The sequence below is a fragment of the Pongo abelii genome, chromosome 7, assembly GCF_028885655.2.
Source record: "Pongo abelii isolate AG06213 chromosome 7, NHGRI_mPonAbe1-v2.0_pri, whole genome shotgun sequence".
In the NCBI taxonomy this organism is placed as follows: domain Eukaryota; kingdom Metazoa; phylum Chordata; class Mammalia; order Primates; family Hominidae; genus Pongo; species Pongo abelii.
In genome coordinates, this window is record NC_071992.2 from 76,580,276 (window position 1) to 76,605,924 (window position 25,649).

The following is a 25,649-nucleotide window of genomic DNA, read 5'->3' on the forward strand; positions in this document are numbered from 1 at the left end:
AGGAAAAGAAATAAAAGGCACCCAAATTGGAAAAGAGGAAGTCAAATTGTCCTGTTTGCAGATAACATGATCTTATATAGAAAAAAATCTAAAGACTCTACCAGAAAACTTTTAGACTTGATAAACAAATTCAGTATAGTTACAGGATACAAAATCAATATGCAAAAATCAGTAGCATTTCTATACACTATAGCAAACAAGCTGAAAAGAAATCAAGAAAGTAATCCTGTTTACAATAGCTACAAAAAAAAAAAAACCTAAGAATAAATTTATCCAAGAAGGTGAAAGAGGAAAATTGGAACAAAGAAGAAATATGAAAAATAGAAAACATACAGCAAGATAATAGATCTAAATCTAATCATAGCAATAATCACATTAAATATAAATACTCCCAATTAAACGCCGAAGAATTTCAGCTTGGACAAAAAAGTAAGAGTCAGCTATGTGGTAACTTCAATAAATACACTTCAAATATAAAGACACAAATATGTTAAAAGCAAGTGAGTAGAAAATGGCATATCATTCTAATAAAAAGGACAATAAAAAAGAGCTGAAGTGCCTGCCTGTGTGAATATCAAAGCAGATTTCAGACCAAAGAATATTCTCAATGATAAAGGGGATTATTTCATAATGATAAAGAAGTCAATTCATTAAGACAACTTAATAATCTAAATGTTTATTCCCCTAGTTATAGAACTTTAAAATCCATGAAACAAAACCTGACAGAACTTTAAAGAGAATAGAAAAATCCACAATTCCATCGGAGGCTTTGGTAGCCCTCCCTCAGTAATTAATAGGAGAAGTAGAGAGAACATCAGCAAGGATATAGAAGATTTGAACAGCGATATGAAGCAACTTGACCTAAATGACATTTCTAGACTCCCTGCAACAATAGCAAAATACACACCTTTGCAAGTGGGAGGCTGAGACAGGTGGATCACGAGGTCAGGAGTTCAAGACCAGCCTGGTCAACATGGTGAAACCTCGTCTCTACTAAAAATACAAAAATTAGCCAGGCGTGATGGCGGGTGCCTGTAATCCCAGCTACTCAGGAGGCTGAAGCAGAGAATTGCTTGAACCCGGGAGGCGGAGGTTGCAGTGAGCCAAGATTGTGCCAGTGCATTCCCGCCTGGGTGACAGAGTGAGACTCCATCTCAAAAAAAGAGAGAGAGAGAGAGAAAAAAAAACCTCAAAAAGGAATAGCAAATTAAACCTAAAATAAGTGGAAGAAAAGAAATAATAAAGATCAAGGTACATATTGATAACTTAGAAAGCAAGAAAATACCAGAGGAAGATAATAAAAATAAAGCTGATTTTGAGAGAAGATAACTAAAATTGATACTCCACCAGACCCATCAAGAAAAAGAGAGAGAAGACACAAACAAAAATAAATAGCCAACATGACGAATGAGTCAGGTGATATCATTACAGATTCTATAATTATTAAACAAATAATAAATATTATAAACAATGTTATGTCAATTAACTCAACAAATTAGATGAAATGAACACAATTCTTGAAAGACACAAACTACCCAAGGTTACTCAAGAATAAACAAATAACCTGAATATCTTGTATCAGTCAAATAAATAAAGCTTATGGTTAAAAACTTTCCAAAAACAAAATACTAGTCCCAGTCATCTTCACTAGTGAATTCTACCAAATATGCAACAAAGAAATAATACATAAATTCTTAAAGAGAAGGGGTTGTTTCCCAACTCCTTCTGTGGGGTCTGCATTATTATGAAACCAAAATCAGAAAAAGATACTACATGAAAAGAAAACTACTAACTGATATCCCTCATGAACACAGATGTAAAAAGCTTCTTATCAAAATGTTAGCAAATCGGGGGGAGGAGCCAAGATGGCCGAATAGGAACAGCTCCGGTCTACAGCTCCCAGCACGAGCGACGCAGAAGACGGGTGATTTCTGCATTTCCATCTGAGGTACCATGTTCATCTCACTAGGGAGTGCCAGAGAGAGGGCGCAGGTCAGTGGGTGAGTGCACCGTGCGCCAGCCGAAGCAGGGGCGAGGCATTGCCTCACTCGGGAAGCGCAAGGGGTCAGGGAGTTCCCTTTCCAGGGGTGACAAACGGCACCTGGAAAATCGGGCCACTCCCACCCGAATACTGTGCTTTTCCAACGGGCTTAAGAAACGGTGCCCCAGGAGAATATAGCCCACACCTGGCTCAGAGGGTCCTACGCCCACGGAGTCTCGCTGATTGCTAGCACAGCAGTCTGAGATCAAACAGCAAGTCAGCAGCGAGGCTGGGGGAGGGGCGCCCGCCATTGCCCAGGCTCGCTTAGGTAAACAAAGCAGCCTGGAAGCTTGAACTGGGTGGAGCCCACCACAGCTCAAGGAGGCCTGCCTGCCTCTGTAGGCTCCACCTCTGGGGGCAGGGCACAGACAAACAAAAAGACAGCAGTAACCTCTGCAGACTTAAATGGCCCTGTCTGACAGCTTTGAGGAGAGCAGTGGTTCTCCCAGCACGCAGCTGGAGATCTGAGAACGGGCTGACTGCCTCCTCAAGTGGGTCCCTGACCCCTGACCCCCGAGCAGCCTAACTGGGAGGCACCCCCCAGCAGGGGCAGACTGACACCTCACACGGCCGGCCAGGTACTCCAACAGACCTGCAGCTGAGGGTCCTGTCTGCTAGAAGGAAAACTAACAGAAAGGACACCCACACCAAAAACCCATCTGTACATCACCATCATCAAAGACCAAAAGTAGATAAAACCACAAAGATGGGGAAAAAACAGAGCAGAAAAACTGGAAACTCTAAAAAGCAGAGTACCTCTCCTCCTCCAAAGGAACGCAGTTCCTCACCAGCAACGGAACGAAGCTGGACGGAGAATGACTTCGACGACCTGAGAGACGAAGGCTTCAGACGATCAAATTACTCCGAGCTACGGGAGGATATTCAAACCAAAGGCAAAGAAGTTGAAAACTTTGAAAAAAATTTAGAAGAATGTATAACTAGAATAACCAATACAGAGAAGTGCTTAAAGGAGCTGATGGAGCTGAAAACCAAGGCTCGAGAACTACGTGAAGAATGCAGAAGCCTCAGGAGCCGATGCGATCAAATGGAAGAAAGGGTATCAGCCCTGGAAGACGAAATGAATGAAATGAAGTGAGAAGGGAAGTTTAGAGAAAAAAGAATAAAAAGAAACGAGCAAACCCTCCAAGAAATGTGGGACTATGTGAAAAGACCAAATCTACGTCTGATTGGCGTACCTGAAAGTGACGGGGAGAATGGAACCAAGTTGGAAAACACTCTGCAGGATATTATCCAGGAGAACTTCCCCAATCTAGCAAGGCAGGCCAACATTCAGATTCAGGAAATACAGAGAACGCCACAAAGATACTCCTCGAGAAGAGCAACTCCAAGACACATAATTGTCAGATTCACCAAAGTTGAAATGAAGGAAAAAATGTTAAGGGCAGCCAGAGAGAAAGGTCGGGTTACCATCAAAGGGAAGCCCATCAGACTAACAGTGGATCTCTCGGCAGAAACCCTACAAGCCAGAAGAGAGTGGGGGCCAATATTCAACATTCTTAAAGAAAAGAATTTTCAACCCAGAATTTCATATCCTGCCAAACTAAGCTTCATAAGTGAAGGAGAAATAAAATACTTTACAGACAAGCAAATGCTGAGAGATTTTGTCACCACCAGGCCTGCCCTAAAAGAGCTCCTGAAGGAAGCACTAAACATGGAAAGGCACAACCGGTACCAGCCACTGCAAAATCATACCGAAATGTAAAGACCATCGAGACTAGGAAGAGACTGCATCAACTAATGAGCAAAATAACCAGCTAACATCATAATGACAGGATCAAATTCACACATAACAATATTAACTTTAAATGTAAATGGACTAAATGCTCCAATTAAAAGACACAGACTGGCAAATTGGATAAAGACTCAAGACCCATCAGTGTGCTGTATTCAGGAAACCCATCTCACGTGCAGAGACACACATAGGCTCAAAATAAAAGGATGGAGGAAGATCTACCAAGCAAATGGAAAACAAAAAAAGGCAGGGGTTGCAATCCTCGTCTCTGATAAAACAGACTTTAAACCAACAAAGATCAAAAGAGACAAAGAAGGCCATTACATAATGGTAAAGGGATTAATTCAACAAGAAGAGCTAACTATCCTAAATATATATGCACCCAATACAGGAGCACCCAGATTCATAAAGCAAGTCCTGAGTGACCTACAAAGAGACTTAGACTCCCACACATTAATAATGGGAGACTTTAACACCCCACTGTCAACATTAGAGAGATCAACGAGACAGAAAGTCAACAAGGATACCCAGGAATTGAACTCAGCTCTGCACCAAGCGGACCTAATAGACATCTACAGAACTCTCCACCCCAAATCAACACAATATACATTTTTTTCAGCACCACACCACACCTATTCCAAAATTGACCATATACTTGGAAGTAAAGCTCTCCTCAATAAATGTAAAAGAACAGAAATAATAACAAACTATCTCTCAGATCACAGTGCAATCAAGCTAGAACTCAGGATTAAGAATCTCACTCAAAACCGCTCATCTACATGGAAACTGAACAACCTGCTCCTGAATGACTACTGGGTACATAACGAAATGAAGGCAGAAATAAAGATGTTCTTTGAAACCAATGAGAACCAAGACACAACATACCAGAATCTCTGGGATGCATTCAAAGCAGTGTGTAGAGGGAAATTTATAGCACTAAATGCCCACAAGAGAAAGCAGGAAAGATCCAAAATTGACACCCTAACATCACAATTAAAAGAACTAGAAAAGCAAGAGCAAACACATTCAAAAGCTATCAGAAGGAAAGAAATAACTAAAATCAGAGCAGAACTGAAGGAAATAGAGACACAAAAAACCCTTCAAAAAATAAATGAATCCAGGAGCTGGTTTTTTGAAAGGATCAACAAAATTGATAGACCGCTAGCAAGATTAATAAAGAAAAAAAGAGAGAAGAATCAAATAGATGCAATAAAAAATGATAAAGGGGATATCACCACCGATCCCACAGAAATACAAACTACCATCAGAGAATACTACAAACACCTCTACGCAAATAAACTAGAAAATCTAGAAGAAATGGATAAATTCCTCAACACATACACCCTCCCAAGACTAAACCAGGAAGAAGTTGACTCTCTGAATAGACCAATAACAGGAGCTGAAATTGTGGCAATAATCAATAGCTTACCAACCAAAAAAAGTCCAGGACCAGATGGGTTCACAGCCGAATTCTACCAGAGGTACAAGGAGGAAGTGGTACCATTCCTTCTGAAACTATTCCAATCAATAGAAAAAGAGGGAATCCTCCCTAACTCATTTTATGAGGCCAGCATCATCCTGATACCAAAGCCTGGCAGAGACACAACAAAAAAAGAGAATTTTAGACCAATATCCTTGATGAACATTGATGCAAAAATCCTCAATAAAATACTGGCAAAGAGAATCCAGCAGCACATCAAAAAGCTTATCCACCATGATCAAGTGGGCTTCATCCCTGGGATGCAAGCCTGGTTCAATATATGCAAATCAATAAATGTAATCCAGCATATAAACAGAACCAAAGACAAAAACCACATGATTATCTCAATAGATGCAGAAAAGGCCTTTGACAAAATTCAACAACCCTTCATGCTAAAAACTCTCAATAAATTAGGTATTGATGGGACGTATCTCAAAATAATAAGAGGTATTTATGACAAACCCACAGCCAATATCATACTGAATGGGCAAAAACTGGAAGCATTCCCTTTGAAAACTGGCACAAGACAGGGATGCCCTCTCTCACCACTTCTATTCAACATAGTGTTGGAAGTTCTGGCCAGGGCAATTAGGCAGGAGAAGGAAATCAAGGGTATTCAAGTAGGAAAACAGGAAGTCAAATTGTCCCTGTTTGCAGATGACATAATAGTATATCTAGAAAACCCCATTGTCTCAGCCCAAAATCTCCTTGAGCTGATAAGCAACTTCAGCAAAGTCTCAGGATACAACATCAATGTACAAAAATCACAAGCATTCTTATACATCAATAACAGACAAACAGAGAGCCAAATCATGAGTGAACTCCCATTCACAATTGCTTCAAAGAGAATAAAATACCTAGGAATCCAACTTACAAGGGATGTGAAGGACCTCTTCAAGGAGAACTACAAACCACTGCTCAAGGAAATAAAAGAGGATACAAACAAATGGAAGAACATTCCATGCTCATGGGTAGGAAGAATCAATATCATGAAAATGGCCATCCTTCCCAAGGTAATTTACAGATTCAATGCCATCCCCATCAAGTTACCAATGACTTTCTTCACAGAATTGGAAAAAACTACTTTAAAGTTCATATGGAACCAAAAAAGAGCCCGCATCGCCAAGTCAATCCTAAGCCAAAAGAACAAAGCTGGAGGCATCTCACTACCTGACTTCAAACTATACTACAAGGCTACAGTAACCAAAACAGCATGGTACTGGTACCAAAACAGAGATATAGATCAATGGAACAGAACAGAGCCGTCAGAAATAATGCCACATATCTACAACTATCTGATCTTTGACAAACCTGAGAAAAACAAGAAATGGGGAAAGGATTCCCTATTTAATAAATGGTGCTGGGAAAACTGGCTAGCCATATGTAGAAAGCTGAAACTGGATCCCTTCCTTACACCTTATACAAAAATCAATTCAAGATGGATTAAAGACTTAAATGTTAGACCTAAAACCATAAAAACCCTAGAAGAAAACCTAGGCATTACCATTCAGGACATAGGCATGGGCAAGGACTTCATGTCTAAAACACCAAAAGCAATGGCAACAAAAGCCAAAATTGACAAATGGGATCTAATTAAACTAAAGAGCTTCTGCACAGCAAAGGAAACTACCATCAGAGTGAACAGGCAACCTACAAAATGGGAGAAAATTTTTGCAACCTACTCATCTGACAAAGGGCTAATATCCAGAATCTACAATGAACTCCAACAAATTTACAAGAAAAAAACAAACAACCCCATCAAAAAGTGGGTGAAGGACATGAACAGACACTTCTCAAAAGAAGACATTTATGCAGCCAAAAAACACATGAAAAAATGCTCACCATCACTGGCCATCAGAGAAATGCAAATCAAAACCACAATGAGATACCATCTCACACCAGTTAGAATGGCAATGATTAAAAAGTCAGGAAACAACAGGTGCTGGAGAGGATGTGGAGAAATAGGAACACTTTTACACTGTTGGTGGGACTGTAAACTAGTTCAACCCTTGTGGAAGTCAGTGTGGCGATTCCTCAAGGATCTAGAACTAGAAATTCCATTTGACCCAGCCATCCCATTACTGAGTATATACCCAAAGGACTATAAATCATGCTCCTATAAAGACACATGCACACGTATGTTTACTGCCGCATTATTCACAATAGCAAAGACTTGGAACCAACCCAAATGTCCAACAATGATAGACTGGATTAAGAAAATGTGGCACATATACACCATGGAATACTATGCAGCCATAAAAAATGATGAGTTCATGTCCTTTGTAGGGACATGGATGAAATTGGAAATCATCATTCTCAGTAAGCTATCGCAAGAACAAAAAACCAAACACCGCATATTCTCACTCATAGGTGGGAATTGAACAATGAGAACACATGGTCACAGGAAGGGGAACATCACACTTCGGGGACTGTTGTGGGGTGGGGGGAGGGGGGAGGGATAGCATTGGGAGATATACCTAATGCTAGATGATGAGTTGGTGGGTGCAGCGCACCAGCATGGCACATGTATACATATGTAACTTACCTGCACGTTGCGCACATGTACCATAGAGCCTAAAGTATAATAATAATAATAATAATAATAATAATAATAATGATAAAAAGAAAAAAAAAAGTTAAAAAAAAAAGAATGTTAGCAAATCAAATCCAACAAGATATATAAGGAATAATCAGTCATGAGTTTTATCTCAGAAACGTATTAATGTATAGTTGTTTTAACATCTAGAATCAATCAGTGCAATTTATATTATACACAAAAATGAAACAAAAAATGATCACTTCATTAGACAATAAAACAGCCTTTGACTAAATCTAAAGCCAATTCCTGGAAAAAAACTTTAAGCAGAGTAGACATAGAAGGAAACTTTCTCAATCTGATAATGAGCATCTATGAAAAATCTAAAGCTAACAATACTAAATGGTAACAGACTGAATTCTATCCTCTCCTGCCCCCAAGATCAAGAAAAAGACAAAGATGTCCATGCATAACTTCTCAGCATTTTACTGGAGGTTCCAGCCACTGAATCTGGGAAATGTAAACTAAGTCATAGGGACCTTAAGCAGATCAGTGGCTGCCTTGGGTTGGGGAGGGGCACAGAGAAGAACATCCAGGAGAAGTCACAGAGCAGCACCAGGAAACTTGGGATCACTGGATATGGTCATTATCTTGATTGTGGTGAGGGTTTTACAGTTTCACACATGTCAAAACTTATCAAACTGTATGCTTTAGGTGAAGTCTATTGTATATTAACTGTACCTCAGTGAAGTTGTTATAATAAACATATAAAAACATAACCACAATACTGTTACCATATCTAAAAAGAAATTCACGGCTGGGCGCAGTGGCTTATGCCTGTAATCCCAGCACTTTGGGAGGCAAAGGCAGGCAGATCACTTGGAGTCAGTAGTTCGAGACCAGTCTGGCCAACATGGTGAAACCCCATCACTGCTAAAAGTGCAAAAATTAGCCAGGTGTGATGGTTGGTGCCTATAATCCCAGCTACTTGGGAGGCTGAGGCAGGAGAATCGCTTGAGCCTGGGAGGTGGAGATTGCAGTGAGCCAAGATTGCACCGCTGCACTCCAGCCTGGGTGACAGAGTGAGACTTGTCCCAAAAAAAAAAAAAAAAAAAAAAAAAAAAGAGAGAGAAAAGAAATTCACAATAATTTCTGAATATCATAGTTGGATACTTTCACTGAATAATCAGTGTTTACAATTTCCCTGATTCTCTTAAAAATTTATAGAGTTTGTTAATTTGAAATGGGACCTAAACAAGGTCCAAAGACAGCAATTGGTTTTGTGTGAAACAAACAAATCAGAACTTCCTGCAGAATCTTGTGAGATATTAATGTCTATTAATGTCCACTCTTGTCCATTAAGAAATACTGAATAGAAAAGGGCCAAAATCATTTTAGGACATCTATAAATACTGCTACATAGAAAAAAAATTCCTATCTGGAATATGACAATCTGCTCTGACCTGTTTGTCTAAATTTTTCCATTGCATTAGTTTGCTTATTGGATTCTCCAGAACACTATGTGTGACCATTTTCAAACCATTTTGACACGTATTTATTGAGTGCCTCACAGGTATTATGCTAACTAGTGTGGGGACACAAAGATAAACAAGACAATCCCTATCCCCAAGTACTTCACACATTAGAAAGTGGTAGGAGGGAAGTAAATTAATGACTAGAATAAAAGACCGAAAATGATCACACAAAGTAAGAATTATAAAATACTTTGGGAACAGAAAGAAGCAAAGGATTACCACTAATTGGAAAAACAAGGAAAAAATTAAGGAATGACAGAACATTAGAACTGACTCTTGAGGCACAGATCTAATTTGGAATGAGGTAGACAGTGAAAAATATTTCAAAGAAAGGGGGAAAGTATGTACGTATAAATGTGAAAAAGGTATGTTCAGGGATTTGTGAAAAATCTTGTGGAATTCTATAAAGTACAGGGACACGGACAGTTAGGGCCAAGCCTAAACAGGTGGCTTACAGCCAGATTATGGGGTGCCTTGAACAAAATTCTGATGAATTTTCCTCCACAGACAATGTGGTATTACTGATGGCTTCAATGAGTGAGTGTATGAATCCTGTCTTTCAAGAACTTTCTCTTGTGGTAGGTACATATATGCAGAAGGGCAAAAACTAGAGGCAAGAAGACTCCCTGGATGTGATATACAAGCCTGAGATGTCACAGGGCCGAGGCAATGGTAGTACAGAAAGAGAGAGAAATGATTAAATTCCTGGCTAAATAAAATGGTTAAATTTTAGGGAGGAAAAAAAGACTTGAAAATAAAATTCAGGAAAATTTAGATTTGAAAATATCAAAGAAAAAATTAAAAATTATAATTTCTTATCAGTAACACTGACATTCAGATAAATCAATTTCACGTGAATAACAATACATGAATTATTTCTATTACATTTATAGATGATCATGTTTTTTAACATAATGCACTACTGAGCATACTGTCACTTAGAAGGTGACATTCGAAAACATCACAGATTATTGTCAGCCCCAAAGATGTGATATATGTTGTGATCCCTTTTATGAATAAGTGCAGTTTATTTTTATGCAACAGCACACCACATGTTTTGGTTGTTAACAGATGGCAAACTCTTTTTACCATGGTTTTAAACTTGCACACTGGGAATGAAAACTATTTATACAGTAAACAATTTAGCAGATCCTATCTTTGGACAAGTTTAATTAAAGAATGAAAGACCAATTGCACAATCAAGCAGACTCAGGGGAGGAAGCAGGAACTTGCTTCTTTGCTGAATACATTATTTTTTCCCAGCAATTTAAAGCATACATGGAAATTAATGGCACTATTGAATTTTATAATAAATCCCTTAAGCATTTAGCTTTTTTTGTTAGCTGTTTTCAAACTCAGTGTTAATAAAGCTGTAACACCCAAGGTAGAAGGAAAGCATAACTTACGCTTTAATGAGATGCCACTACAAGCATTCCTCAAATAGCTTTCCAATATTCTCATACCTTATTCAACTTGTAGATGTTCACTTTCATATATAAACACTTCCTAGAAAAACATCCCTGAAGAATAACCACCCTTCTCTTGCACTTAAAGACATTGGAATGTCATGTAGATAAAGTTTATCACAGTCATTAAGAGCCTCTTAGAAAAGGAACATACACAAGCAATATCAGATTACTCTTCTATTGCATTTGGACTTAGGGATAACATGCATTTTATACAAAGTAATCACTGGAGGGAAAGTAATGATAATAGTTGCTTATATCTGTATAGCATGACACCAGCGACAAAGCCAAATGGCCATCTGACCTGCACGAAAAATGCAGGAGTGCAGGTAGAATTATCTCCATGTTTTACACATGGGAGAAAAAGCTCAGAGAGGCCAGGAGACTTGTTCAAGATGAAATAGCAAATAAGAATTGGTAAAGCTGATTAAAACTCCTAGTCAAGAACCCTTTCTACTGTACTGCAAGAATTTTCTAGAATTAAATAAGTGATTTCACACTAGTAAGAGGAATTCATATGCCTATATGGAAAATGCTCACTGATAAAATGATAATAATGGCTACTCAAAAGCTGAAGCAGACAAAAGAACAGGCCTCGTAAGAGCCTTGACCTCCAACACCACATTCAGCCACACACTTTCATCTAAAAACAAACCAGATCAAATCCCAAACTCAGAATGACCAAGAATGGAAACCTCCTGTGTATTTCCATGACGCTAGTACCAATGCAATGTGTTTGATACTATTAATCTAAAAGGCAATTTAAAAATATTCCTCATTTTTCTTTCTTTCTAACAAGTCTCTTCACTTGTATTTAATAATCACAGAGAAATACTCCAGTAAGAGCACTGTCAAGCTATTATCATACTTCTCAGGGGGTGAAAGACAATCTGCCTCTGGCCTCCTTCCTCAGAAGGTGCAGAGATATGCAATTAATGGCGCAACAACACATACCCTGCTGGGTCCTATACTGCTTGACTCTTAGGACTGTCTGGAAGTGCCATGAAAAAATATACTGCAGAGAATGCACATGTATGCTCACAGCAGCAGTTAAAAAGCAAAGACGCAGTATGAATCAAAGTGACAAGGCCCAGAAATTAAATGCTCACCCAAGTTCATTGGTTTTATGTTGAAGCTATAATTTGCAATTAATGCTACCTCCACCCTATGACTAGCTGAATGACATTAGTAATAACATCACTAACATGATGATATAAATGCACAAGGAAGTCAGTGATCCTTGGGGGAGAGGAGCCAAATTTCAATGAAGCATAAAAATCAAGGTTATTACCTGAAACACAACTTTATCAAACCTTGGCTTTTATGTAAGGGTATCAATTAAAGGCATCACACTGTATAAATAGATTTTATTCACTTTTATTTCAAGTTTAAAGTGTGCTTCACACAACTTGAATCAAGTTGATGTTTTAATTGTGGTAGCTGGCCCACCCCAAAGGCTTCAGATAAATAATATATACATATAATCATAGATGTAGGTGCTAATTAAATCCATTACTTTAATTTCATTAAATTATTATGAAGCAGGAATGGGACAAAGAGGAGAAGGTATCATGAACGTACTGATGAATCAAAGTAGCAAAACAGTAAAAGTCATTGGATATTAGAAAAAAATGAATTATGATAATTTTCCCAAAAAGTTGTGGTATCAAGGGTTTTTAAGACAAGACTCTAATCTAATCTTCTGTATAGAGAGCATAGCCCATGATACCCAAGTAAGTACTGCTCTTGGAGCACTGCTGGGCTTGCTGTGAGCAGAAACACCTGTGATATTTTTTCCATATCAACTTATCATCCTTGTCATTAGACATACTTCAGTATCTGAGTTCACAGGGCTCTTGCATGGATGTAACCCTCACCCACTACTTGAGGACCAGCTCAAATGTCATCGCTCCATGAAGACTCCAGTTGCTTTCCATCTCCTGCCAGCAGTGTGTCATTTCCTCCTTGGTGTTCCCACAGCATTTTGTTCATAGTCTCTACCTCTTTACATTGTAGTTACTTCCTTTGTTTTCAGAGTGCTCCACAGAGCATAGCACACAAAAGGAGCCTATATATTTGGCAAATTAATGCATCATCCCTCTTAGCTAGAAGCTGTTATCTTCTTTATTCAGTTCCCCCTTCCATTCTTTAAGAAGGGTCAACACGTCAAGGGATGACTGAAGTCCCAGGACATGGTGCAAGCCGCCTGGCTTTCACCAGACACAGATGAGTCCTCTGTAAATGAAAGTGTGTCAGAATATATATAATTCTTTCTCCTACTCCGTTCATCCATACACGGTGACTTTTAAAAAATGAACTCAAAGGCAAAAATCAGTGTTCTCTTATTCTACCATGACCGACTCAACAAATGTATTTATAATTTGAAATGAGTTTAGAATTCACAACATAAATTGCTATATATTCACCTTAAGTGGTTAACATATCTAGTAGTAAATAATTTAGGAGAGGAACCATGAAAGAAGTACTGTTATGCCCTCAGTAATGTTTTCTTATTACTTTAATAATAAGAGTTAAAGGAAAAAAAAACAACAACATTCTTTCTGGCATGAGAGACCCATGAATCGGTCTATGGCAATGACCCAGGAAATGCATCTGCCATTTATTATTAGGGTTATGTTTTTCCTCAAACATCTTCATCCTATACAGCAATATTTGTTCAGTAAATGACATGTCCCCGCATACATGATGAGGATTTAATTAGTTGCCTCAAATAGTTAAGCAACAAAAATCTCAAAGAAGATAGTGTCCACCCTCAGCTGCTGAAATCAGGGTGGAGAATGAGGACAGCAGGAGCAGGGAGGAGGATGGGGGACTTGAGGCAATGGTCAAGTGGGTCTCTCCAGTCCTAGGCCAGAGGCAGTTGCTGTCTTTCCCAGGCAACACATTTGCAGCACTGGGAAAGGCTCACCCTTCTTCTAGCACTTGCTGGCATCAATGCACTAGTAACTGACGGCATCAGAAAAAGCTAGACCTTTGAAAATATCATTGATAAAAATCTTGTTCTTTCATATCTGAAGTTTGAGCATGTATAGAGGGCAACTGAGAATTTGTTAAAATTAGTCTTTTAGTCCTGATTAAAATTTGCACAGTTTGCTAAAGGAATGGAGCTGAGTGAGGTGAGAGTCTGCCGATGAGATAGAACATGGGTCATGAGATGAAAAGGGTCTCCGCCAAGATTCAGGCAGTAACTGCTCCCTCGACTACCAAGCTCAGTATTCTGTCCACACCATGAGAAGGAAGCACTGCAAGGTTTCCTCAGCTCCTCAGTACAGCTAGGTTTGCTTACCATTTGTGGCTCATATGGTTATCTTTAAAATAGCTGTTTAATAAACTTAAAATTTTTTTTTCATACTTCAGGTTCAGCTTTTCTCAAACAATCCTTTTGTTGGCTTTATATTTTATTAAAAAACCCCTTCAAATCGGATTCAAATATTGTCAAAAAATGATTTCTGAATCAGGTGATACTAATAAAAATGTTTAGTTAAGATGGGCCTGATACACAGACCAGACTGACTAGGTCAGCAGTGTATCTTAACTAACACTTCTCAACCATGACTACACATGAGAATTATTGCACCTAGAGTGATGAAATCAGAATAGTTTAGGGTGGGACCCAGGGCACTGTCTGAACTCTCCCCCATGTGATTCTACCACACTTTTTTCTTCCTCGTCATCCACTGGGATCCATCCTGCAGTCCTTTGCTCTCACTGTGCCTGTCCAGCAGTGACACAGAGCTGGGTGAGATTAGCAGGCAGGTAGGGGTGGGAAATGCTACAGTATACAGTGGTGCCTAAGGAGAACTTAGTTTTGTTTGGGTGCATCACTGGTTTCAATAGCAGTTAATTATCCATTTATTAGCTTCAGGTGCTCTAGATGGAGGGTGAGGAGGAAAGGGGAAGGTTAGATTGAAGCATTATGGCAGGTGATATACCATGAGTGCGGCTGCTCTCCTGGCACTGAGCTCATGCCCTGCTACCTTCATCCTGGACCAGCTCCTAACGACGTGGCAGGGCTAGCGACAGGGCTTTCTGTGCTATTCCAGTACTTTGAGGATCCAATGCTACCCCTCCACGTGGAAATCCTGCTTTCTGTTAGCAAACATCCTCTGCTGGCAGCTTTACTTGTGGTCTGTTCCAGAATCCCTGTGAGGCTGGGTTTCTCCGTATTTCTGAGATAGATTTGCCTGCTGCCTCCTGTGTGGCCTCCAGACACTGCCTGTGGGAGATGCCTAATCTTCGTTCCATGCTCACGCACCTCTCTGTCACTGCTGACCAGGCATGGTAGCAGCAAAGGACTGTGGGATGGATCCCAATGGATGAAGAGGAAGAAGAAAGAACATTGCAGCAAACAGGAAAGGCATGACTGACATTCATAGTGTTAAGGAAAGGTGATAGACTGGCTTCCCAGGCAGAATGTAATAAAATCACTCAAATTAAAACAGAATTTGATTTAATTTCACCATTACTAATATTTTCCTATTGTCAATATATATTTGATTTTTAAGTGAAAAATATAAAAATATGGCAGGAACTACTGCTCCAAATGCCACTGGACCTACCATTATATTAGAAGAATGAAAAGTGCTATGGGGAAGAGGTCTACAGGGCTCAGACTAAGGTAATTTTCAGTAATGCATTTTTCAAACTAATGTACTCACCAATTTGAAGTCTTGTTTAAATAAATGAATATATTCAACTACTCACAGCACTGTCTTTTTATGGCACAGTTTTTGAAAGCTTAATTTTAAGTTAATTTAGGCATATGTGGTTAAAGTTAATCTTTAATTTGCCTCAGTATACAAATAGACAATGTGTTCATAAACAATGAAGTGGATTGCCTGATTTGAACGAGTGTCACATCTTCCATCATTAAAAAAATTACAATCTTAACAATCATTTTAAAACATACCAATACCTGATTTTTTTTTCCCTTAAGAAACGTATTTTACTTTCCTGCTCACATTGTCACAATCATTACACAAATTAGCTTTGTAAAATGTTTGAGTGCTCCATGGGCAGCATTAGAATGGGATTTTAATGATAATGAAGAATTTGCTATTGTTGTCCTGTGGTGTGTTTGACTGAGGATGAACCCTGGTGAAAACAGGTGTCCTAAATTATCACATGTACTGCACTATGGTTAGAAATCATGAAATGAAAAATAAAAACAAAGAGAATGTGTATTTCAACACAGCTAAAAACCTCTACTATACTTGCTAAGAGTGGTGATATATGCTGAGCTTATTTCAATCACTAAAATTGCCATAATTAAACTTCTCTCTAAATCAGACTTGTATGAGAGTCAGAAATCTTGTATAATTAACTTATCTGTGGAAGTAATCAGACAATAACTGCTGGTGTATTTTAGGAACCACTAAAACTACTGTAGCTGTTGAATGTAATGACTATAATAAATCTTTAAGAGCAGTTATCTCATAATCTCTTTTCACAGCTGCAAGGGTGGACGGGAGACTGTTTTTTCAAAGCTTTTCCTTGAGTTGGTCTAATTGTGCTATTGCTACATTGCTCTTCTACAACATGGAAAAATTACTAGGCATAGTGGTTAGCTGGAACTGAACCACCAGCCTGTGCTGCAACATCTCGGCAGGCTGTTGTCAATGAGGAATACCTAGTGTTTCAGGACTGCTAAAGACAACACTAAAGCATCTCCAGTGGGCAGCAAAAAGACAAAGACAGATCTAACTAGGCTAACCATGCAGTAATTAAGTTCAAGGCAGTGATGGCTTGATCAAGCCCATATGCATCAATGGAATGGACCCTCAGAGACTGAATGATTGCAACTTCATGACAGGTGTCTTTGCAGCCAGGCACTACAGTTCTCATCTCAATAAGATGAATGAATAAATTTTTAAAGGAAAGGACCACACTTCATACTTCCCAAGCTCACAAGCCAAAGCATCCCTGGCTGACTTACTTTCCACCTTCATGGGTAGCCCCAGGGAGTCAGGTGAAAAAGCTAGCAGAAATTTGAGGGGGATGGATTAGCTATAATGACTTCAAAAACAAATCATCCCCAACTTCAGCACCTTGCAACAGCCATAAACATTTATTGTATTTCACAAGTTTTTTGCTATATGGGCACAGCTTCTTGTATACTCTCATAATGTAGGAGCTCATTTCCTCCAGAGTGAGCAATTAAAAGGGATTATGGTAAAAACTGCAACATCTTTTATGAGTTAGCCTTGGAAGTCACACTCTGTCATTTCTGCAATATTCTTTCGGCCACACAGGTCAGCTTTATTCAATAGACAGAGAACTACACAGAGGCATGAATACCAGGAGGCAAGAATCACTGGGGGCTGCCTTCGAGGCTGACTACTATAAAAATCTACCTCCGGAAAGAGCAGCTTCTGATGAAATGTACAAGTCGTTGTGTTTTGCTTGAGTGCATTTCCCAATACAGGAGATAAAAGTCCTACTGGTTTGAGGTGTAAGAGGGTAGAACTTGGGGTTGGCCAAGCAACTGAAATTTAGATAGTGAATCCCAGAAGCAAGCGGAAATTCCAGCAGCAAATCTGGAGTATGAATTCTACTCAAATCTTTGGCAGACAAGTAAACTCTGAAGGCACAAGACACCGCCACCCTTTCTGACCAGACTTTAAACACAGCAATTAAAAGCCAAAAATCCTGAGCAGAGATATTAGCTGCTTTACACTGTTGGAGAGTCAGATTTTTCAATTTGAGTCCAGCCAAGTTAACTGTTTACCACACACCAACAGTCCTCAGAAAGAACAAAACAAATTCCAAAGTTGATATAACAAATTATATACACAATCCAGTTTTCAGCCAAAAACCACTAGATATGCAAAAAAAAATAGGAATCACCTGACTCAATCTCAGGAAAAAAAAAAAAAGGAGCAAACTGCAGCTGCCTGCCATTGTGCCCAAATATTGTGTTTATTAGAAAAATACTTCAAATTGTTGATTATAAATAAGTACAAAGAATTAAAGAAAAACATAGTATTAATGAGTAAACAGACATGGAATCTTAATAGTGAAATGGAAACTACAAAAAAGAAGCAGTTCGAGATCTAGAGTTGGAAAGAACAGTAGCTAAAACGAAAACTTTACTAGATGAGCTCAACACAGATTTGAAACAGCAGAAGAAAGAATCACTGAACTTGAAGATAGAATAATAGAAAGTATGCAATCCAATGGGGAAAAATGATTAAGAAATGAACAAAGTTTTTTTTTTTTTTTTTTTGAGCCGAAGTCTCGCTCTGTCACGTAGGCTTGAGGGCAGTGGTGTGATTTCAGCTCATGGCAACCTCTGCCTTCGGGGCTCAAGTGATCCTCCCACCTCAGCTTCCCAAGTAGCTGGGATTACAGGCACACACCACCACCTGGCTAATTTTTGTATTTTTAGTAGAGAAGGGGTTTCACCATGTTGGCCAGGCTGGTCTTGAACTCCTGACCTCAGGTAATCCACCCACCTCAGCCTCCCAAATTGCTGGGATAACAGGCATGAGCCATCATGCCCAGACTAAAAATAAACAAAGTTTCATACACCGGTGGGACATTTTCAAGCAGTCCAATATACATTTGATTATAATCACAGAAGTAGGGGAGTGAGAAAGAAGATTAAAAAAATGAAGAAATGGTAGCTGAAAAATGCTTATCTCATAAGATTGATGGGTAAGGCTTAAACAAGAACCCATCTGAAAATAACTTGAAATGTAGCAAGTATATTTGTAGACACTTAAAGTTAATTCATAGTTTGACTTTTCTGTTTATAACTCTTCTGCCCACCATTCAGGCTATTTGCATCTTATAATATCACTATCAGATGAGGGGCAAGAATGAAAGGGAAGGGGGTTAGTCACATTTTTTTTCATACTACTACTATTTATTCAGCACCCACTATCTATGGTTAAGCACCACTAGAATAGTGTGATGGTTAATTATATTTGTCAACTTGGCTAAGCCATGGTACCCAGATATTTGGTCGAACATGTCTGGATGTTGCTGAGAAGGTATTTTTGGTGAGATTAACATTTAAATCAGTAGACTTTGAGTAAAGCAGATTACTCTCCATAATGTGAGTAGGCCTGATCCAATCAGATGAAGGCCTTAAGAAAAAGTCTTATCTCCTTCCAAGGAAAAGCAATTCTGCCTCCAGACTCAAACTGCAACATCAACTCTTCTCTGTGGATTTTGGACTTGCCAGCCTCTACAATCATGTCAGCCAATTCCTTAAAAGAAATCTCTATTTCTATCTATTTCTATATCTATACACATACACACATCCTGTTGGTTTTGTTTCTCTGGAGAACTCCGTAAACTCTGATTAATATAAGGGGATAAGGGTTGGTCATGGTTCCTACTCTTAATAAGCTTTTTGTTTAGAAATTAAAAGGAAAATTCAAAATATGTACTAATAAAAAAATCTGTAAGCACAAGGCATCTTGGGAACAAAAACAGAAACACACTTTCTGGTCTGGGGTAGGAGATGGGAGTGCAGTCAGAGAAGGCTTCCTGAAAGACAGAACATCTAAGCTCAGTTTTAAGAAATGGGAGTGATAAAAGGAAAGTGGAGCGGTTAGGAAGAGCATTTTGAACACAGGGAGGCCATAAGCAGGGGCTATATCCTAAGATGCGTCATGTGCTGCACTAAGAAGTTTATTTTTTTATCATCAAAGCAATAGAGAACTTTGTTCAAATATGTTATATACAGTTATAAGAATCACAAGGAAAACTTCATTGAAGATTTTTTAAATAAGAAAACTGAATGACACTTGATTATTAGCTATGTCTGTTATATTTTCTTTATGATCACAGAAAACTAAGAACTATCCATATGAAGTACTAGTTGCACCAAGCTGATTTACTGGCTGTAATACAGCCATCTACCTTTCTTTAAGTTGCTTTGCAGATGTGATTTCTGTTAGTGTAAATGTGATTTGTTTTCTAGCGCCATCTGGTGTTTTGTTAGGGCACTGATTATGACTTTTAAAAAAAATGCAAATAGTACCCAGGAAATCTTTAAGTGTTTTAAAGACATGTAAATACTGTTTAAACATATTCTTAATTGTAATGAATAATTTAATAAGATATTAAGTATAAGTCTAAATAAAAAAATTCAGGAAAAGTCCACAATACAAATACAGTTTTATCTAACACCCACCCACCCACGTGCACACATGGATACACACAAGCAAAAACACATTTCCTTTGCTCTTCAAATTTCTTTAAAGGCTCACAAATCCCAAATGATAACTGACCTTTGATAATATACTAAATCAAGAACATATTGCACATTTTTGTGTTCAGTGAATTTGTCAAAGTACAGCTTTTAAAGGTTAGAGTGAATTCTTTTCCCTTGAGTCGGGATCTTGCTCTCTTGCCCAGACTGGAGTGCAGTGGCATGATCATAGCTCGCTGCAGCATTGATCCTCCTACCTCAGACTCCCGAGTAGCTGGGACTACAGGCACATGCTACCATGCCTGGCTAAGTGTTGGGTTTTTGTTGTTGTTGTTTGTTGAGACAGTATCTCACTATGTGGCCCAGGCTGGTCTCAAACTCTTGGCCTCAAGTGATCCTCCCCTTGGCCTTCCAAAGTGCTGAGATTATAGGCATTAGCCACTGTGCCTGACCATAGATCCATATTTGACCTCTCTCACTCCATTATTCCACCCATTATCAAACCCTACTAACTTTATATCCAAATACATGTAGAATCTAACCAGCACTCACCACTTCTACCCTACATCGTAATCCTGGCCATCATCATGTCTTGCCTGGACCACTGCAACAGTCTCCTAATTGGTTTCCCTGCTTCCAGTCTTGCACTCCTATGGCCAGAATGAGCCTTTGAAAACATAACACAATCATATCCATCTTCTGCCCAGAATCTCCCAATGGCCATCTCACTGGAGGTAATACACAAGTTCTTACCTTTGTCTTCGAAAGCCTATGTGATTTGAACCCTTGACCACTCTGGTCTCATGCACTCCTACACTCTCCCCTCATACATTCTTTACCAGCAATTGCCTCCTTGTTAAGCCTCAAACATGCTAAGCACACATGCCCTAAGGACTATGAGAATGCTCCCCAAGTCTCGGAACTCTTCTCCCAGACGGTGGTGCAGCTCATGCCCTTGCCTCTTCAAATCTCTGCTTAAATGTCATCATCCAAGAGGCCTATTACACAGCAACACCTCCTGCTCATTCTGTTTTCCTTTCCTGTCTTATATTCCTTTTCACACTTCACACTGCCTGTTAGATTTTAATTTTTTAAAACTACATATCCAGCCCCACTCTCTCCCCTATACACACTAAAATGCAAGTACAATGAGAGCTGCAACTGTTTTATTGACTGTTTTGGGCCCAGTGTCTAAAACAGAGCCTGGACATCACAAGTACTCAGTATGTACTCAATAAATGGATGAACACAAATGACTGTTTGAATTTCACATTTAACAAGCCATTTTTGTATTGGGTTATTTTGTAGTTCACACATTTTGTGACCATGGGCTATGGAATATGTGGGAAAAGATGACATCCAGTGGGGAGAAACTGATATCGCAATTTTATCTAAAACATAAAAATAATCTGATTTGACTCAAGTAACAGATGTCTGCAAATGAGAGCCAATTTTGCCTTAAAAAAATTTCAATTTCTGTTATTATGAAACTAAAGTCTGATGAGTGAAGGCCATTCCATTTTTTTTACTACATATTCCGGATACATAATGTTTACCTAATGTTTCCCTTTCCCTTTTCCCTACCAGATAACAGTATCATATGAATCGATTTGAATAAAAAATACATGGAATTTCCACAGCTCACAATTTGCTCCAATAGATTTTTAATAAACCTGTGATAACATTGATTCATTATTTCTTTTAATTCTGTCTATTCCTGCATTTCCCCCTTAATAAAAATAGTTTAGTTACAAACATATTTTGGTTGGTACTGATCTAAAGTGCTAATTTTAAATGGGGGGAGAGTGACAAACCAGTCAACAGAAGCTGTTGCAATGATTTTCTTTGCAGGTTCCAGAGGTCCCAGCCCCTACACTCCCCCAGCAAACCCCCTTTAGGATCAGAGTCCCTGGAGGTCAGACCTGTGCATCAGGGATACCCGGCAGTGCAGGGGAAGGTACGGGCTGCTAAGGCTGGAATGGGAGGTCTGGAGCATGAGAGTCAGAGATATGAGGAGCTCACAATTGCAACTGCCCTGTGAGCAGCAGATTTGGGACAGGTTTGCAAGTGTTTCTGTTTATCTGTAACAAGCCATGCCCACCATTCGGACTCCCTGTCCCTCCCTTTGTAAGAATGCATTACAGTGAACCTCCCAGAAGCAAACCAGTCAATGTGTAAATGAGAAACGGCTCTGTTTGGTACGGAGATGTGCATGGGCTGGGTACGGTGTCCACAGCATGAAGAAAAGTCCAGACTCCCACCATGGTCTAGTCTTTGAATTTCTCTAACTGTATCTTATACACTCTAGGCTTGTTCAGGTGCTCCAGCTTCTTGGGCCTTCTCTCCTGTCTCAGGACTTTTGTACAAACTGTTCCTCTGCTCAGAGTGCTTAGGTTTCCCTAACCTCCTGGGACACCTTCTTCCCTGATTCACCACCCCTTCTGCCTACGGCGTGCTCTCCTGCTTTGTTTCCTCAGAACTCTTACCACAATTTCAGTCTGGTGTGTACTGCTGGTCTCCCTACTGGGATGTGAGCTCCCTGAAACAGGAACCTGGTCTGTCTTGCTCTCACCTGCAACCACTTGTCTAGAACAATTCCTGGCATGTAGTTGGCACACACATATTTAAGGGGATGAAGTGCGTTTTGAGGGGGAAAGATCAGGAGTTGGTTTTAGACTTGTTAAGTTGGAAGTGATTATTACACATCCAACACATTGACGTTATCAGGCAGACACCATGTAGACAGCTGGACACACCAGTCTAGAGTGCAGGCAAAAGACCCAGGCTGTGGGTAAATTTGGCACTCTGTGGCATACAGAGGCATTTAAAGGCATGAGATTAGATGAGATCATTAAGGGAGTGCGTGTATATGGGGAAATGCTCCGAGGACTAAGTCTGGGGCACTCCAGTGATTATTGGTCAAGGAGATGAGAAACATCCATCCAAAGAGCCTGAGAAAAGCAAACAGTAGAGAGCAGGAGAAAGACCAACAGAATGTCGTATCCGGCAAGCCATGTGAAGGGAGTGTTTGAAGGACAGGAAGTGATCAACTCTATCAAAAGCTGCTGATTTGCCCCTTCTTGCCTTGTGTTTTCTCATTAGCAGGTATCGCTATCTATTATAGTTATGTCCTAAATATATTGGAAGATCCAGGAAGTAAGGCAGCGGAAAGCTTGTGAGAGTATGAAGATCGAGCTAATCTCAGCGATCTATAAAACAAAGTCAGCCAACGGTTTCTGATATTAAGGAGAAAACTACAGAATTATACACATTATTTAGAAATGCATAGCTAAGTACTAGAAAGAAACAGCTAAGGCCAGGGGCGGTGGTTCATGCCTGTAACCCCAGAGCTTTGGGAGGTCGAGGCGGGAGGATTACAAGGTCAGGAGTTTGAGACCAGCCTGGCCAACATGGTGAAACCCTGTCTCTACTTAAAAAATACAAAAATTAGTTGGCGTGGTGGCATGTGTCTGTAATCCCAGCTACTCGGGGGGCTGAGGCAGGAGAATTGCTTGAACCGGGGAGGAGGAGGTTGCAGTGAGCCAAGATCATGCCACTGCACTCCAGCCTGGGTGACACAGTGAGACGCCATCTCAAAAAAAAAAAAAAAAAAAGAAAGAAACAGCTAAAAGAAAGTTAGGAGTGAGACTTGGGGATATGAAGTAGTAGGGAAGAGGACTGCTGCTATTCATTATAAACCTCAACTTTTTAAACTATATCCTTGTACTACTTTGACAAAAATTAAAAACAACTAGTTAGAAAAAAGTTTTCATGAATTAGGGGCCTACTTCTCAACTTGTGGGCTGTGAAATTACAGCCAGAGGCCAGCAACTCCACATGCTCACCAAGTATCATTTGCACACTAAGTAAGATCTTATGCACAGTATGTACAAGATACATATGTACATACTGCTTTCATTACTACAAATTAAAAGCATTCCTAAAATTGTAATAATATTCAATTATTAAAGATCATATCATTCAACTGATACTAAAAATAGCCATTATTCTATGATCATCCATATAATTTTTTAACTCTTTGTAATAAACTTTTGGCAAGTAGAAATAATTCTTTCTGCATAGCTATAACTTCGTTTGCATGTCTTTCCAACAATTCAGAGTTCCTTGAAAAAGATACCATGTTCTAGGAATATTTGGATTCCTATACCTAGTACAGTTGTTGACATATCAACAATAAATGATATTTAATATATCCTAAGTGTTTTCTCTGTTAGCTATTGCTTTAAGCACTTTACGTATATTTTCATTTTATTACTATCATGGAAACACAGCCTTCAGAAGTTGGTACTCTTATTATTCCTACATTACAGAAAAGAAAACTGAGGCACAAAAGTTAAGTATTTTTCCCAAGGACGCATGAGTGCAAATGTCAAAACTAGAATTAGAAGCTGGGCAATCTCTTTCTATGCTTTGGCTCTTAATGTTTATGTAAAATATTAATAAGTGTTCGTTGATAAAATCATTGAAATAACAAACCCAGGAGTAAATTCTTTTAATTAGTGACATAAAATAAAATCATGTTATTCTTGGATGGAAAATAAAATCATGTTATTCTTTTCCCCATGTATATTTGAAAGGCTGTTTATTTGACAATCTCACCTTTTGCTTTTTGTTCTGGATCATCTGTTTTTCTATTTGTTTCTGAAAATTAAAGACAAAACATAGTAAGTACTATGCAAGTCACCATTAAGTATCTCAAAATATAGGACAATATTTAAATGAATTCAATAAGTATAATCAAAGAAAAATATATCTGAGCATACAATTCAATTTTCCTAAATCCTGAATTCATTACACATGAAGTTCATTAGAAAAGATCAAGATTTGGGCATATTTCAATTACTTATACTAAAAGTCACAAAACACTGACTAGGCACCAGGCTAAGTACTCCTTGTCTATAAGATAAGAGAGTTGGAGTGGGTGATGTACATCAACTCCAAGTGTCTCTAAGGTACAAAGACATGTGGGTGGGGAGAAGCCATCATTAAAGCTTGTTCAATATTGTTATTGTCTCTTAAAACCAGAAAACTACTTGAATAATTGACATCATGTGCTTTAAAGGAATGCAGCATGTCACACTTCTTGGAATATTAGTCTGCTACTCTAAGGACGTCACATATATACAGATGATCCATTGGGGGAGCTTGTGCTGAAGCCCAGGTGAGAAGCCAGAGATGAACCCAAGACCCCACCTGTGTCAGATGCACTAAGTAAATCACAGTGTCTCTCCCACAAATAGAATTACCTAGGACAGTGACACCCACCAAGAGCCTAGACTGAACATCCACCCCTCACATGGAAAACAACAGCATATGAGCTGACCATGTGTTTTTAACCTCATTTCTGCACCTATTAACTCCACATCAGGACTACTGTGTAAGGTAAATTAGGATCTAGTTAATTTTCAAGGTAATCACTTGATTACAGCCCTAGTAGGAACTTATCTGTTCTTTGTGTATTTCTAGGAACATGGGTGTATGTATGCACATGGGTTGGAGTGGAAACAAGGCAGAGTCTGGGAGATTGATAAAAAACCAGACTCTGTCCTCTCCCACAGAAGCTGCGAGTGGATGTCGGTGAGATCAGGGATGCGGTCAAGTGAACATTGACACGGATCACTCAATTTGTTGGT

At 39.1% G+C, this 25,649-nt stretch overlaps 1 protein-coding gene across 20 annotated transcripts in view; it reads right to left on the reverse strand.

Annotated features, from left to right (window-relative positions):
* Positions 1 to 25,649, reverse strand: part of ASPH (aspartate beta-hydroxylase) — a 228,227-nt gene that overhangs the window by 98,054 nt on the left and 104,524 nt on the right. For 12 of the 20 annotated variants that reach the window (XM_054561031.2, XM_054561034.2, XM_024250709.3 and 9 more), the window contains 1 exon segment: positions 24,616 to 24,657. The exons of 4 other annotated variants lie outside the window; for them this stretch is intronic. In XM_054561031.2, coding sequence (XP_054417006.1) covers positions 24,616 to 24,657 — 42 coding nt within the window. 20 annotated transcript variants of the gene reach the window in all.